The 17,971-nt window shown below is 42.9% G+C and overlaps 1 protein-coding gene across 3 annotated transcripts in view; it reads left to right on the forward strand.

Annotated features, from left to right (window-relative positions):
* Positions 1–17,971, forward strand: part of LOC139765242 (protein O-mannosyl-transferase TMTC1-like) — a 273,522-nt gene that overhangs the window by 171,686 nt on the left and 83,865 nt on the right. For all 3 annotated transcript variants that reach the window (XM_071692577.1, XM_071692578.1, XM_071692580.1), the window contains exons 10-12: positions 9,875–10,018; positions 10,922–11,035; positions 16,059–16,202. In XM_071692577.1, the coding sequence (XP_071548678.1) occupies positions 9,875–10,018; positions 10,922–11,035; positions 16,059–16,202 (402 nt within the window). The remainder of the gene's footprint in view (positions 1–9,874; positions 10,019–10,921; positions 11,036–16,058; positions 16,203–17,971) is intronic.

Consider the following 17,971-nt stretch of genomic DNA (forward strand, 5'->3'; position numbering starts at 1 on the left):
TTGTGTGTGTGGACGTATGTATATACATGTGTATGGGGGGGGGATTGGGCCATTTCTTTCGTCTGTTTCCTTGCGCTACCTCGCAAACGCGGGAGACAGCGACAAAGTATAATAAAAATAAATAAATATATATATATTTTATCCCTGGGGTTAGAGGTGAAAGAATACTTCCCACGTATTCCCTGCGTGTCGTAGAAGGCGACTAAAAGGGGAGGGAGCGAGGGGCTGGAAATCCTCTCCTTTCGTTTTTTTTTTTATTATTATTTTCCAAAAGAAGGAACAGAGAAGGGGGCCACGTGAGGATATTCCCTCAAAGTCCCAGTCCTCTGTTCTTAACGCTACCTCGCTAACGTGGGAAATTGCGAATAGTTTGAATGAAAAAAGAAAAAATATATATATATATATATATATATATATATATATATATATATATATATATATATATATATATATATATATATATATCTCATGCCACAAGCATCTTTTGCGCAATCCATCACTGATTCCCTAAATACATCCCATTCCTCCCCCACTCCCCTTACTTCCATTGTTCTCACCTTTTTCCATTCTGTACACAGTCTCTCCTGGTACTTCCCCACACAGGTCTCCTTCCCAAGCTCACTTACTCTCACCACCTTCTTCACCACAACATTCACTCCTCTTTTCTGAAAACCCATACTAATCTTCACCTTAGCCTCCACAAGATAATGATCAGACATCCCTCCAGTTGCACCTCTCAGCACATTAACATCCAAAAGTCTCTCTTTCGCACGCCTGTCAATTAACACGTAATCCAATAACGCTCTCTGGCCATCTCTCCTACTTACATAAGTATACTTATGTATATCTCGCTTTTTAAACCAGGTATTCCCAATCATCAGTCCTTTTTCAGCACATAAATCTACAAGCTCTTCACCATTTCCATTTACAACACTGAACACCCCATGCATACCAATTATTCCCTCAACTGCCACATTACTCACCTTTGCATTCAAATCACCCATCACTATAACCCGGTCTCGTGCATCAAAACCGCTAACACACTCATTTAGCTGCTCCCAAAACACTTGCCTCTCATGATCTTTCTTCTCATGCCCAGGTGCATATGCACCAATAATCACCCACCTCTCTCCATCAACTTTCAATTTTACCCATATTAATCGAGAATTTACTTTCTTACATTCTATCACATACTCCCACAACTCCTGTTTCAGGAGTATTGCTACTCCTTCCCTTGCTCTTGTCCTCTCACTAACCCCTGACTTCACTCCCCAGACATTTCCAAACCACTCTTCCCCTTTACCCTTGAGCTTCGTTTCACTCAGAGCCAAAACATCCAGGTTCCTTTCCTCAAACATACTACCTATCTCTCCTTTTTTCACATCTTGGTTACATCCACACACATTTAGGCACCCCACTCTGAGCCTTCGAGGAGGATGATCACTCCCCTCGTGACTCCTTCTTCTGTTTCCCATTTTAGAAAGTTAATACAAGGAGGGGAGGATTTCCGGCCCCCCGCTCCCGTCCCCTCTAGTCGCTTTCTACGACACGCGAGGAATACGTGGGAAGTATTCTTTCACCCCTATCCCCAGGGATAATATACATATATATATACATATACACACACACACACACACACACACACATATGCACATACACACACACACACACACATACATATATATACATATGAAAAATGTAAGAAACAATTTAGAAAACAAACTTTTAGCTTGAAATGAATGAAAAAAGATGAATGTCACATAATGGTTCAACCTCTGGCTATGAGAAGAGTGGGAGGTGGGCTGTTTAGAAAGGGTAGTGAGTGGTGGGATGAAGAAGTAAGAGTATTAGTGAAAGAGAAGAGAGAGGCATTTGGACGATGTTTGCAGGGAAAAAATGCAATTGAGTGGGAGAAGTATAAAAGAAAGAGACAGGAGGTCAAGAGAAAGGTGCAAGAGGTGAAAAAAAGGGCAAATGAGAGTTGGGGTGAGAGACTATCAGTAAATTTTAGGGAGAATAAAAAGATGTTCTGGAAGGAGGTAAATAGGGTGCGTAAGACAAGGGAGCAAATGGGAACTTCAGTGAAGGGCGTAAATGGGGAAGTGATAACAAGTAGCGGTGATGTGAGAAGGAGATGGAATGAGTATTTTGAAGGTTTGTTGAATGTGTCTGATGACAGAGTGGCAGATATAGGGTGTTTTGGTCGAGGTGGTGTGCAAAGTGAGAGGGTTAGGGAAAATGATTTGGTAAACAGAGAAGAGGTAGTAAAAGCTTTGCGGAAGATGAAAGCCGGCAAGGCAGCAGGTTTGGATGGTATTGCAGTGGAATTTATTAAGAAAGGGGGTGACTGTATTGTTGACTGGTTGGTAAGGTTATTTAATGTATGTATGACTCATGGTGAGGTGCCTGAGGATTGGCGGAATGCGTGCATAGTGCCATTGTACAAAGGCAAAGGGGATAAGAGTGAGTGCTCAAATTACAGAGGTATAAGTTTGTTGAGTATTCCTGGTAAATTATATGGGAGGGTATTGATTGAGAGGGTGAAGGCATGTACAGAGCATCAGATTGGGGAAGAGCAGTGCGGTTTCAGAAGTGGTAGAGGATGTGTGGATCAGGTGTTTGCTTTGAAGAATGTATGTGAGAAATACTTAGAAAAGCAAATGGATTTGTATGTAGCATTTATGGATCTGGAGAAGGCATATGATAGAGTTGATAGAGATGCTCTGTGGAAGGTATTAAGAATATACGGTGTGGGAGGCAAGTTGTTAGAAGCAGTGAAAAGTTTTTATCGAGGATGTAAGGCATGTGTACGTGTAGGAAGAGAGGAAAGTGATTGGTTCTCAGTGAATGTAGGTTTGCGGCAGGGGTGTGTGATGTCTCCATGGTTGTTTAATTTGTTTATGGATGGGGTTGTAAGGGAGGTAAATGCAAGAGTCCTGGAAAGAGGGGCAAGTATGAAGTCTGTTGGGGATGAGAGAGCTTGGGAAGTGAGTCAGTTGTTGTTCGCTGATGATACAGCGCTGGTGGCTGATTCATGTGAGAAACTGCAGAAGCTGGTGACTGAGTTTGGTAAAGTGTGTGGAAGAAGAAAGTTGAGAGTAAATGTGAATAAGAGCAAGGTTATTAGGTACAGTAGGGGTGAGGGTCAAGTCAATTGGGAGGTGAGTTTGAATGGAGAAAAACTGGAGGAAGTGAAGTGTTTTAGATATCTGGGAGTGGATCTGTCAGCGGATGGAACCATGGAAGCGGAAGTGGATCATAGGGTGGGGGAGGGGGCGAAAATTTTGGGAGCCTTGAAAAATGTGTGGAAGTCGAGAACATTATCTCGGAAAGCAAAAATGGGTATGTTTGAGGGAATAGTGGTTCCAACAATGTTGTATGGTTGCGAGGCGTGGGCTATGGATAGAGATGTGCGCAGGAGGATGGATGTGCTGGAAATGAGATGTTTGAGGACAATGTGTGGTGTGAGGTGGTTTGATCGAGTAAGTAACGTAAGGGTAAGAGAGATGTGTGGAAATAAAAAGAGCGTGGTTGAGAGAGCAGAAGAGGGTGTTTTGAAATGGTTTGGGCACATGGAGAGAATGAGTGAGGAGAGATTGACCAAGAGGATATATGTGTCGGAGGTGGAGGGAACGAGGAGAAGAGGGAGACCAAATTGGAGGTGGAAAGATGGAGTGAAAAAGATTTTGTGTGATCGGGGCCTGAACATGCAGGAGGGTGAAAGGAGGGCAAGAAATAGAGTGAATTGGAGTCATGTGGTATACAGGGGTTGACGTGCTGTCAGTGGATTGAAGCAAGGCATGTGAAGCGTCTGGGGTAAACCATGGAAAGCTGTGTAGGTATGTATATTTGCGTGTGTGGACGTGTGTATGTACATGTGTATGGGGGGGGGGGTTGGGCCATTTCTTTCGTCTGTTTCCTTGCGCTACCTCGCAAACGCGGGAGACAGCGACAAAGTATAAAAAAAAAAAAAAAAAAAAAAATATATATATATATATATATATATATATATATATATATATATATATATATATATATATATATATATATATATATATATATATATATATTTCTTTCATTTCTTTCAAACTATTCGCCATTTCCCGCATTAGCGAGGTAGCGTTAAGAACAGAGGACTGGGCCTTTGAGGGAATACCCTCACCTGGCCCAATTCTCTGTTCCTTCTTTTGGAAAATTGAAAAAAAAAAAAAAAAAATCTAATGATGTAAGGCATGTGTACGTGTAGGAAGAGAGGAAAGTGATTGGTTCTCAGTGAATGTAGGTTTGCGGCAGGGGTGGTTGATGTCTCCATGGTTGTTTAATTTGTTTATGGATGGGGTTGTTAGGGAGGTAAATTCAAGAGTTTTGGAAAGAGGGGCAAGTATGATGTCTGTTGGGGATGAGAGAGCTTGGGAAGTGAGTCAGTTGTTGTTCGCTGATGATACAGCGCTGGTGGCTGATTCATGTGAGAAACTGCAGAAGCTGGTGACTGAGTTTGGTAAAGTGTGTGGAAGAAGAAAGTTAAGAGTAAATGTGAATAAGAGCAAGGTTATTAGGTACAGTAGGGTTGAGGGTCAAGTCAATTGGGAGGTGAGTTTGAATGGAGAAAAACTGGAGGAAGTGAAGTGTTTTAGATATCTGGGAGTGGATCTGGCAGCGGATGGAACCATGGAAGCGGAAGTGGATCATAGGGTGGGGGAGGGGGCGAAAATTCTGGGGGCCTTGAAGAATGTGTGGAAGTCGAGAACATTATCTCGGAAAGCAAAAATGGGTATGTTTGAAGGAATAGTGGTTCCAACAATGTTGTATGGTTGCGAGGCGTGGGCTATGGATAGAGTTGTGCGCAGGAGGATGGATGTGCTGGAAATGAGATGTTTGAGGACAATGTGTGGTGTGAGGTGGTTTGATCGAGTGAGTAACGTAAGGGTAAGAGAGATGTGTGGAAATAAAAAGAGCGTGGTTGAGAGAGCAGAAGAGGGTGTTTTGAAGTGGTTTGGGCACATGGAGAGAATGAGTGAGGAAAGATTGACCAAGAGGATATATGTGTCGGAGGTGGAGGGAACGAGGAGAAGAGGGAGACCAAATTGGAGGTGGAAAGATGGAGTGAAAAAGATTTTGTGTGATCGGGGCCTGAACATGCAGGAGGGTGAAAGGAGGGCAAGGAATAGAGTGAATTGGAGCGATGTGGTATACCGGGGTTGACGTGCTGTCAGTGGATTGAATCAAGGCATGTGAAGCGTCTGGGGTAAACCATGGAAAGCTGTGTAGGTGTGTATATTTGCGTGTGTGGACGTATGTATATACATGTGTATGGGGGGGGGTTGGGCCGTTTCTTTCGTCTGTTTCCTTGCGCTACCTCGCAAACGCGGGAGACAGCGACAAAGTATAATAAAAAAAATAATATATATATATATATATATATATATATATATATATATATATATATATATATGTATATATATATATATATATATATATACAAATGAAGCACTATATATCCTAAGCATATTTTCGTGTATATTACATCTTCAGGGGAGATTTACATCTAAGTGTTCCCTGATGTTTTGCTCACAACAATACGGTCAGAATTTGTCGTGATTCATTTCTTCTCATGGTTATCAGCCCTTATCAGCTAAATCCACTCACAGATATCTAAAACACTTTTATATCCTCCAGTTTTTCTCCAGTCCAATTCACCTCCCAATTAACTTGTCTCTCAAGCCTACTGAACCTAGTAACTTTCCTCTTATTCACATTTACTCTCAACTTTCTTGTTTCACACACTTTACCAAACTCAGTCACCAATTTCATCAGTTTCTCACCCGAATCAACAACCAGCGCTGTATCATCAGCGAACAACAACTGACTCACTTCCCGAGCCCTCTCATCGACATCAGACTGCATACTTTCACCTCTCTCCAAAACTCTTGCATTCACCTCCCTAACAAACACATCCATAAACAAATCAAACAACCATGCAAAGATCACTAGACCCTGCCGCAAAACGACATTAATTTTTTTTCTTCCTACTAGTACAAATACCTGACAACTTTGACAAAAACTTTTCACTGCTTCCAGGAACTTACCTCCCACACCATATATTCTTAATACATTCGACAAAGCATCTCTATCAACTCTATCATATGCCTTCTCCAGGTCTATAAAGGCTACATACAAATCCATATGTTCTCAAACAGAATTTTCAAAGTAAACACCTGATCCACGCATCCTCTACCACTTCTGAAACCACACTTCTCTCCAATCTGATACTCTGCACATGCCTTTACCCTCTCAAACAATACTCTCCCACATAATTTCCCTGGAATAGTCAAGAAAATTATACCTTTGTAATGTGAACGGTCACCTTTATCCCCTTTGCTCTTGTACAATGGCATTATGCATGCAAATGACGTAAGGGGAATGGTGGAGGAATGTGATGTATTTAGGGAAGCAGCGATGGCTTGCGCAAATGTTGCTTGTAGCATGAGAAAGGTGAGCAGCTTAGAAAGTGTCGGGAGTGGTGGGATGAAGAAGTAAGATTTTTGCAGGGAGGTAGTGCTAATGACTGGGAGATGTATAAAAGAAACAGGCAGAAGGTCAAGAGAAAGGTGCAAGAGGTGGAAAAGAGGGCAAATGAGCGTTGATGTGAGAGAGTATCATTGAATTTTAGGGAGAACAAAAATATATTTTGCAAGGAGGTAAATAAAGTGCGTAAGACACGAGAACAAATGGGAACATTGGCGAAGGGGGCAAATGGGGAGATAATAACAAGTAGTGGTGACGTGAGGAGATGGAGTGAGTATTTTGAAGATTTGTTTAATGTGTTTGATGATAGAGTGGCAGATATAAGGGTGTTTCGGTCGAGGAAGTGTGCGAAGTGAGACGGTCAGGGATAATGGTTTGGTAAACAAAGAAGCAGTAGTGAAAGCTTTGTGGAAGTTTAAAGCCGGCAAGACTTTGTCGCTGTCACCTGCGTTAGCGAGGTAGTGCAAGGAAACAGACGAAAGAATGGCCCAACCCACTCACATACACATGTATATACATACACGTCCACACACCTACATATACATACCTATACATTTCAACGTATACATATATATACATACACAGACACATACATATATACATATGTAGATAATTCATACTTGCTGCCTTTATTCATTCTCGTCGCCTACCCGCCACACATGAAATGACAACCCCCTCCCCTTGCATGCGCGCGAGGGAGCACTGGGAAAAGACAACAAAGGCCACATTCGTTCACACTCAGTCTCTAGCCGTCATCTATAATGCACCTAAACCACAGCTCCCTTTCCATATCCAGGCCCCATGAAACTTTCCATGGTTTACCCTAGACGCTTCACATGCCCAGGTTCAGTTCATTGACAGCACGTATACCACATCGTTCCAATTCCCTCTATTCTTTGCACGCCTTTCACCCTCCAGCATGTTGAGGCCCCGATCGCTCAAAATCTTTTTCACTCCATCTTTCCAGCTCCAATTTGGTCTCCCACTTCTCGTTCCCTCCACCTCTGACACATACATTCAGTTTATCAATCTTTACTCACTCATTCTCTCCATGTGTCCAAACCATTTCAACACACCCTCTTCTGCTTTCTCAATCACACTCTTTTTATTACCACTCATCTCTCTTATCCTTTCATTGCTTACTCCATCAAACCACCTCACACCACACATTGTCCTCATACATTTCATTTCCAACACATCCACCTTCCTCCGCACAACCCTTTCTATAGCCCACTCTTCGCAACCATATAACATTGGTGGAACCACTATTCCTCCAAACATACCCATTTTTGCTCTCCGAGATAATGTTCTCGCCTTCCATACATTCTTCAACGCTCCCAGAACCTTCGCTCTCTCTACCCCAGCCTGTGACTCACTTCCGCTTCCATGGTTCCATCCGCTGCTAAGTCCACTCCAAGTTATCAAAAACACTTTACTTCCTCCAGGTTTTCTCCATTCAAACTTACCTCCCAATTAACTTGTCCTTCAACCCTACTCTTATTCACATTTACTCTCAACTTTCTTCTTTCATACACTTTACCAAACACTGTCACCAACTTTTGCAGTTTCTCAACCGAATCAGCCACTAGCGCTGCATCATCTAGCGAACAACAACTGATTCATTTCCCAAGCCCTCTCATCCAGAACAGATTGCATACTTGCCCCTCTCTCCAAAACTCTTGCATTCACCTCCCTAACCACCCCATCCAAAAGAAAATTGAACAACCATGGAGACATCGCGCACCTCTGCCGTAAACCGACATTCGCTGGGAACCAATCACTTCCCTCTCTTCTTACTTCTTACTTCCTAAGTAAAAACTTTTCACTGCTTCTAGCTATTTACCTCCTACACTATATACTCTTACAACCTTCCACAAAGCATCTGTATCCACCGTATCATATGCCTTCTCGAGATCAATAGGTGCTACGCAGAAACCTATCTGTTTTACTGAGTATTTCTCACATACATTCTACTACAGCGCGCTAGAGAATTGAGCCCGGCCTATTGATAATGGTAGTCAAACAGCGTAAGATTGAGCTAGATTCTGTCTTTCCTATGCTGCTACAACTGTTTTAGGTTCCTTTGCCCACATGCTGTCAGCCAAGTAAGATTGGAAAGGCCGCTCACACTCGAGAAATGAGGAGGCTGCAAATCGCCTCAAGGTCATCGCCGTGACGTCTAAATATAGGAGCACTGAATGTTCACAAGTAAATCAGTCTATACCACACCACTGCGCGACAACATGACACGACGCAGAGCAGAAGGCGACATATAGGTAAAGACATAATGGATAACAGTACATAGAATAAAACAGAAGTGATTTGCCAAAGAAGATAAGTGAAAATGCGGTAGGGAAGCAAGGGAAAGAGAAAAACACTAAATGTGTTAGACACTCTATCGCCAGCACCATTGAGATGAAATGAGGCAGGAGGTCACTAAAAGAATTGTGATATCCCGAAATAACATATAGAATAGACGGTTTTTTTGTGTGTGGGTGTGTGTGTACATGCATAGGAATAAAGGCATGATACATATATATACAAGGTTAACAGACGAGGTACCTCGATTGTAAAACACTCCCGTTGTACCAAATTGTAATCACACTTACTGACACCCAGTTTAAGTAATCATACAGAGGTGCACACTTTCCTTAGTATGTACACTAATGAAGTTTTGCCACTGACAGACGCAGAGGTTGTTTCATCTTTACAGCTATCTTTACTTCAGTTTTGTCTGGGTGTCCCCAGATGTGGGTTACTTTGAGTTATCTTTGTGGGAGCTTAGTGTTACCTGCCTTTTGACCCAAGATAACCTAACCATTTCCCAGAATAACTAACCCAGTTTTACGTTAACATCACCTCATACAAATATCTAGCTCTCAGCTAGAGAAACTATCCCACCCTCACACTAACTAAAAGCCTAGACCAACCAAGTATTCTAATACTCCGTAAAGCGTACTCTGAACCTACAAATTAGCTATGGCGTACCCCTGTGCGTATCTCTTGATTAAGTAAACGTGTCCCTGTACCCCAGCATAACTAAGCCATGACCCTGTACCTTTAGTCTAACTAAACTGTGCCCCTGTAACCTCAAACTGACTTAGACATGCCTTACATCCTCCACATTAACTAAAACGTGCCTATTGTACCCCTTGACTAACTAATCCGTGCTTACACTAAGTGATCAGTGGTGCTCCTGCTCACTTAGACTAACCAAGGTGTGCTCTTGCCAGCCCACACTGAGTCACGCATTTGCTTCTTTGGACTAAACTGATGTCCAGCTCCCCCTGACTAACTAGGCAGTGCCCCTGTTCCCCCACGTTAACTAAGTTTGCTTCTATTCCCCCAGCTTGGGCTACACTGTGCTGGTGAGTGTAGGACTGGCGCGGGCGGGGCGACTGAGGGCTCCCTGCCTCCTGCTGCTGCTGGTGACCTTCTCCTGCAGGACGCTACAGAGGAACCGAGACTGGCAGTCCAGGGAGACGCTCTTCTTGTGAGTCCTGCCGCCTGCCTCCCGAGTCATGATGGTGAATGATTGTTACTGATTGTGAAGGATTGATGCTGATGGTGAATGGTGAATGATCGTTACTGATGGTGAATGATTGTTACTGATTGTGAAGGATTGATGCTGATGGTGAATGGTGAATGATCGTTACTGATGGTGAATGATTGTTACTGATTGTGAAGGATTGATGCTGATGGTGAATGGTGAATGATCGTTACTGATGGTGAATGAATGTTACTGATGGAGAAGGATTGATGCTGATGGTGAATGGTGAATGATTGTTACTGATGGTGAATGATTGATAGTCATAGTGAATAGAAGTGATCAGTGTGACTGTTGGTGGCTGCATGTTATATACTGTAATGGGTGGTAAGTGAAGTCTGGTTGAAGGTGAAATTCCGAAATAACTAAAGAGGAAATTATGGTAAAAATGGTAACGACATTTACATATGGTGGAAGTGCCTAATGACCCTACAATTGTAGAGGATCATTTCACACATACACACACACACACACACACACACACACACACACACACACACACACACATATAATCACTAGAATATGCATGACTGTGAACCAGTGTTACAAAATAATTGTCATCGTAGATGGCCAATGTTATCTCTTCATGGTCACTCGTCAAGAACCCTGACCAAGTTGTTACATTGCTAACGTATTATAGATTAGCTTCTTATTAATATTCCAGTTATTCTTTCTAAATGGTCATTAGTATGATTAAGTTATGGTATCCTGACTGAAGACATCATAGATTTATCGCCATCATACTTTGCTTGGTCATCATTCTATACAATTCATGTACACAAAGCTTCTCCTCAGTTTATTCCTTTATACATCTTTCATCGTCTGTGGTTGTGTATTTATGTTGTCCAGGGCGGGGCTGCGGGCGCTGCCCCACAACGCCAAGATGCACTACAACTTCGCCAATCTGCAAAAGGACCTTGGAAACGTCGAGCTCGCCAAGTTTCACTACGGCGAGGCCATCAGGTAGGCAGTGTTTTGGTGACTATTATCGTTACAGCCTTTTCTCTCTCCTCCGTATAATAGGAAAACATAAATGAAATATATGATGCCGTCAACACTATAAACAGTCATTCACAATGTCACATGTAAATATGGTAAAACGTGTTCATTAGATTTTCAGGAACGATAAAAAAAAAAGATGTTTTGGAAGGAGGTAAATAAAGTGCGTAAGACAAGAGAACAAATGGGAACATCGGTGAAGAGGGCTAAAGGGGAGGTAATAGCAAGTAGTGGTGATGTGAGAAGGAGATGGAGTGAGTATTTTGAAGGTTTGTTGAACGTGTTAGATGATAGAGTGGCAGATATAGGGTTTCTTTGTCGATGCTGTGCAAAGTGAGAGGTTTAGGGAGAATGATTTGGTAAACAGAGAAGAGCTAGTGAAAGCTTTGCGGAAGATGAAAGTCGGAAAGGCTGCGGGTTAGGATGGCATTGCAGTGTAGTTTATCAAAAAAGGAGGTGACTATGTTGTTGACTGGTTGGTAAGGATATTCAATGTATGTATGGCTCATGTTGAAGTGCCTGAGGATTGGCGGAATGCATGCATAGTGCCTTTGTACAAAGGCAAAGGTGATAAAGGTGAGTGCTCAAATTAACATGGTATAAGTTTGTTGAGTATTCCTGGGAAATTATATGGGAGGGTATTGATTGAAAGGATGAAGGCATGTAAAGAGCATCAGACTGGGGAGGAGCAGTGTGGTTTCAGAAGTGGTAGAGGATGTGTGGATCAGGTGTTTGCTTTGAAGAATGTATGTGAGAAATACTTATAAAAACAAATAGATTTGTATGTAGCATTTATGGATCTGGAGAAGGCATATGATAGAGTTGATAGAGATGATCTGTGGATGGTAATAAGAATATATGGTGTGGGAGGCAAGTTGCTAGAAGCAGTGAAAAGTTTTTATCGAGGATGTAAGGCATGTGTACGAGTAGGAAGAGAGGAAAGTGATTGGTTTTCAGTGAATGTCGGTTTGCGGCAGGGATGCGTGATGTCGCCATGGTTGTTTAATTTGTTTATGGATGGGGTTGTTGGGGGTTACAAGAGTTTTGGAGAGAGGGGCAAGTATGCAGTTTGCTGTGGATGAGAGGGTTTGGAAAGTGAGTCAGTTGTTGATCGCTAATGATACAACGCTGGTGCCTGATTCGAGTGAGAAACTGCAAAGGTTGGTGACTGAGTTTGGTAAAGTGTGTGAAAGAAGAAAGCTGAGAGTAAATGTGAATAAGAGAAAGGTTATTAGGTACAATAGGGTTGAGGGACAAGTCAATTGGAAGGTAAGTTTGAATGGAGAAAAACTGGAGGAAGTGAAGTGTTTTAGATATCTCTGAGTTCATTTGGCAGCGGAAGGAACCATGGAAGCGGAAGTAAGTCACAGGGTGGGGGAGAGGGAAAAGCTCTGGGAGCGTTGAAAAAGGCGTGGAAGGCGATAACATTATCTCGGAAAGCCGAACTGGGTATGTTTGAAGGAATAGTGGTTCCAACAATGTTATTTGGGTGCGAGGCGTGGGCTATAGATAGGGTTGTGCGAAAGAGGGTGGATGTGTTGGAAATGAGATGTTTGAGGGCAATATGTGGTGTGAGGTGGTTTGATCGAGCATGTGATGAAAGGGTAAGAGAGATGTGTGGTAATAAAAAGAGTGTGGTTGAGAAAGTAGAAGAGGGGGTGTTGAAGTGGTTTGGTCACATGGAGAGAATGAGTGAGAAAAAATTGACAAATAGGATTATGTGTCAGAGGTAGAGGGAACGAGGAGAAGTGAAGACCAAATTGGAGGTGGAAATATGGAGTGAAGAAGATTTTGATTGGTCGGGGCCTTAACATGCAGGAGGGTGAAAGGCGTGCAAGGAATAGAGTGAATGGAACGACGTTGTTATACCAGGGTCGACATGCTGTCAGTGGATTGCACCAGGGCATGTGAAGCGTTTGGGGTAAACAATGGAAATTTTGGTGAAACCTGGATGTGAAAAGGGAGCTGTGGTTTGGGTGCATTATACATGACAGTTAGAGATTGAGTGTGTACGAATGCAGCCTTTGTTGTCTTTTCCTATCGCTACCTCGCGCACGTGCTGGGGGAGGGGGTTGTTATCATGTGTGGCGGGGTAGCGACGACAATGAATAAAGTCAGCAAGTATGAATTATGTACATATGTATATATGCGTATATGTCTGTATATGTATATATTTGTATACGTTGAAATGTATAGGTATGTATATGTGCGTGTGTGGACGTGTATGTATATACATGTGTATGTGGGTGGGTTGGGCCATTCTTTCGTCTGTTTCCTTGCGTTACCTCGCTAATGCGGGAGACAGCGACAAAGCATAAAATAGAAAATGAATATGTTCATCAAATCATATAATCTTTTTTTGCTTGATATGTAAGTCAGCTATCTTTATACTTATTATTTAGTATCTTAAGTAGTTTATTTTTTCTTCTACAAAAGCCTTTTTTATACAAGAGATCGAATATTAGTGCGCAAGAGACGGTAAAATTGGAGAGCATAGGGTGTTTTATCAGGTGAATAGAAATGGCAAACTGCTTGTTGAGTTGCGTCCTGAAAAAGAACTGGTGACTGGGAATATCTGATTTATAAAGAAGGATTTATAGAAGCATTTATGAATTGGGAACTAGTTGTTAAGCGTCCCAAACAGAGACTCTTGCATGTAAATGTTCAGAGCGGGGTAGGTGGAAGGGTATCTGATCATAACCTAGTGGAGTCGAGCGAGGGTGAAGATTAGTAGAGGTCTTCGGAAAAGAGGAAATATAGCAGCTAAAAAGGGGTTGGTGAAAGTGAGCTTGGAAAATAGACTTGTGTGAAGAAGTACCATGGGAAATTGAAAGGAATGTGACAAAACGTCAGAGTAAACAAAGCTACGGGAGTGGGCGGGTGACGAATTGGCTTGTGCGAGAAAAGTGAGTAGCAAATGGGAGGTGGGAGGTGGGCAGGTGAGAAAAAGTAGTCAGTGGTGGAGTGACGAGGTTAAGTTGCTAGTGAAAGAGAAAAGAGAGGTGTATGGACGGCACTTACAGGGAGGGAGTTTAAGTGATTGGATGTACATGAGAAAGCGGCAAAAGGTCAAGAGGAAGGTGCAGAGGCTGAAAAATATGAAAAAAAATGACTGTTGGGATAAGTGAGTATAAGTAAACTTCAAGGAAAATAAGATGTATTTTTGAGGAAGGTTGATAGTGTGAGAAAATCAAGAGGACAAACGGGAGCATCAATTAAGTGGGCAAAAAGTGAAGTGGTACGAGGTGGTATTGAGGTGAAAAGCGATGGAGTGAGTACTCCTCTGATGGACTATTGAATGTGTTTGATGAAAGGGTTTTAGATCTGGAGTGTTTGGGTTGGAGAGGTATGCGAAATGAGCAAGTCATGGCAGTTGCTTAGGAGGAGATGAAATGTTGTGAAACCTCGCACAAGATGGAGTGATGCAAGGCGGCTGGAATGGATGCTATTGTAGTTGAATTTCTTAAGAAAGAAGGTGGCTGTGTTCCTGGTGGATCTCGGCTTACCGAGGCCATACTGGTGATCAGTTAGAAGACTGTGATTTTCGAAGTATTTAGTGATATGGAGTTGAGGAAAGATTCAAAGGCTTTGGAAATGGTAGATGTCAAAGTAATATCAGTTTAATTTGTTTATGGATGAGGTGGTTCTTAGAGAGAGGGCAAATATGCAGTCTCTTGGGGTATGAGTCGGGGGGCTTTGAGAGGTAGGTCAGTTGTTGCTTGATGACACGGCGTTGATGGCAGATTCGAGCGAAAATATGCAGTTTGGGAGAATGTTTGAAAGGAGAAAGCTGAGAATAGATACTCATAAAACCAACGTTATCAGATTTAGCAGTGCAAAAAGACGGGTTGGATGAGGTATGACAATGAGTAGTGAAAACTTGGTGACAGTGTGGTGCTTCTGATACCTGGGAGTGAACATGAAACAAATGGAATTCTGAAAGCGTAGTCGAGTCGTTGGGTGAGTGAGATGACGAAGGTTCTGGGAGCATTGAAGAATGTATGGAAAAGAGAGGTCACTATCTGAGACATCAAATATGGATGTTTGAAGGTCTAGTAGTCCCAAGAATGTTGTTTAAGTGCGAGGCATGAGATATACATAATGATGTATGGAAGGGAGTACATATGATGGAAATGATATGTCTGAGGATAGTATGTGCCGTGAGAACGGTCCACTGAGTAGGCAATGATAGTGTAAGAGTGAGGTGCGGTTATAAGGAAAGCATGGGTGTGTTGACATTTTTTTGGACATATAGAGAGAAAGAGTGAGGAAAGGTTAACAGATAGGTAGGGTATGTCAGAAGTGGAAGGAACAAGGAGGAGGGAGATACCAAGCTGGAGATGGAAAGATGGAGTGAATAAGATGTGGAGGGCTCGAAGCCTGAACATGTAGAAAGCAACTGAGAAGGGTGGGAGTGGGTGGCTGGAACTCTCTCTTTTCTGTATTACTGTCCAAAAGAAGAAGCAGAGCAAGAATCCAAGTGAGGAATTTTCTTTCCAAGTCTTTACCATCTGTTCTGGACGCTACCTCACTCACGCGGGAAATGGCGAGCATGAATAAAAAGAGTTCAAAGCCAAGGACTCTTGATAGCAGTTCCTTATTACAATCCCTTGTTCCATCATAATAAATTGCAAAATTTGCGCTTTTATGGATGGTTTTAGATTTGCTTTAAGTAAACATATGTTTGTCGAAATTATCTTTGTGCTACTTCAGGCTCCCAAATATCCATGTTCCGTTCACTGTACGTATATGTCATCCACTCTAAAGATTACTTTCCTTCCTTTCCCCATTCTAAATAATAAGTTCCATCCTCTTGCCCCTCACTCACACGCACACACACCCACACACACACACACACATACACACACACACACACACACACACACACACACACACACACACACACACACACACACACACACACACATCCTGAGCTCCCCACCTGTCCCTCTCTAGAGAGCTGAGGTCTCGACCTTCTCGCCTGCAGACTGTGGCCAGGACACTGGAGCGCCCACAACAATCTTGGAACTTTAGTCAACGACACCTCTGAGGCTGAGATCCACTTCAAGCTGGCACTAAAGGCCCATCCTCAGCACGCCCACGCCTATTACAACCTAGCCAACCTCAGACGGTAAGTACCACGCCTATCCCTACTTGGATACCCAAGCCACCTACAACCTTGCCAAGCTCAGACAATAAGTGCCACGCCTACCCCATTAGGATATCCATGCCTCCTACAGACTTGCCAACCAACATGGTAAGTGACATGCCTATCCTAAAACATGCACACCTGCTACAACCTCACCAACCTCAAGCAGTAAGTGCCACTCCTATCCAAGCTTACATAAGCCTGCTGATGGTACACTGCCCACTTGCCTAATGAATCCAGTTGTGGATGAGAGAGCTTGGGAAGTGAGTCAGTTGTTCGCTGATGATACAGCACTGGTGGCTGGTTCATGTGAAAAATGCAGAAGCTGGTGACTGAGTTTGGTAAAGTGTGTGAAAGAAGAAAGTTAAGAGTAAATGTGAATAAGAGCAAGGTACTTAGGTACAGTAGGGTTGAGGGTCAAGTAAATTGGGAGGTGAGTTTGAATGGAGAAAAACTGGAGGAAGTGAATTGTTTTAGATATCTGGGAGTGGATCTGGCAGCGGATGGAACCATGGAAGCGGAAGTGAGTCATAGGGTGGGGGAGGGGGCGAAAATTCTGGGAGCCTTGAAGAATGTGTTGAAGTCAAGAACATTATCTCGGAAAGCAAAAATGTCTATGTTTGACGGAATAGTGATTCCAACAATGTTGTATGGTTGCGAGGCGTGGGCTATGGATAGAGTTGTGCGCAGGAGGGTGGATGTGCTGGAAATGAGATGTTTGAGGACAATATGTGGTGTGAGGTGGTTTGATCGAGTAAGTAATGTAAGGGTAAGAGAGATGTGTGGAAATAAAAAGAGTGTGGTTGAGAGAGCAGAAGAGGGTGTTCTGAAATGGTTTGGTCACATGGAGAGAATGAGTGAGGAAAGATTGACCAAGAGGATATATGTGTCAGAGGTGGAGGGAACGAGGAGAAGTGGGAGACCAAATTAGAGGTGAAAAGATGGAGTGAAAAAGATTTTGAGTGATCGGGGCCTGAACATGCAGGAGGGTGAAAGGCTTGCAAGGAATAGAGTGAATTGGAACGATGTGGTATACCGGGGTCGACGTGCTCTCAATGGATTGAACCAGGGCATGTGAAGCGTCTGGGGTAAACCATGGAAAGTTGTGTGGGGCCTGCATGTGGAATGGGAGCTGTGGTTTCGATGCATTATTACATGACAGCTAGAGACTGAGTGTGAACGAATGTAGCCTTTGTTGTGTTTTCCTAGCGCTACCTCGCACACATGAGGGGGAGGGGGGTTGTTATTCCATATGTGGCGAGGTGGCGGTGGGAATAAATAGAGGCAGACAGTATGAATTATGTACATGTGTATATATGTATATGTCTGTGTGTGTGTGTGAAGAATGTGTGGAAGTCGAGAACATTATCTCGGAAAGCAAAAATGGGTATGTTTGAAGGAATAGTGGTTCCAACAATGTTGTATGGTTGCGAGGCGTGGGCTATGGATAGAGTTGTGCGCAGCAGGATGGATGTGCTGGAAATGAGATGTTTGAGGACAATGTGTGGTGTGAGGTGGTTTGATCGAGTAAGTAACGTAAGGGTAAGAGAGATGTGTGGAAATAAAAAGAGCGTGGTTAAGAGAGCAGAAGAGGGTGTTTTGAAATGGTTTGGGCACATGGAGAGAATGAGTGAGGAAAGATTGACCAAGAGGATATATGTGTCGGAGGTGGAGGGAACGAGGAGAAGAGGTAGACCAAATTGGAGGTGGAAAGATGGAGTGAAAAAGATTTTGTGTGATCGGGGCCTGAA

The sequence above is a fragment of the Panulirus ornatus genome, chromosome 53 (assembly GCF_036320965.1).
Source record: "Panulirus ornatus isolate Po-2019 chromosome 53, ASM3632096v1, whole genome shotgun sequence".
In the NCBI taxonomy this organism is placed as follows: Eukaryota; Metazoa; Arthropoda; class Malacostraca; order Decapoda; family Palinuridae; genus Panulirus; species Panulirus ornatus.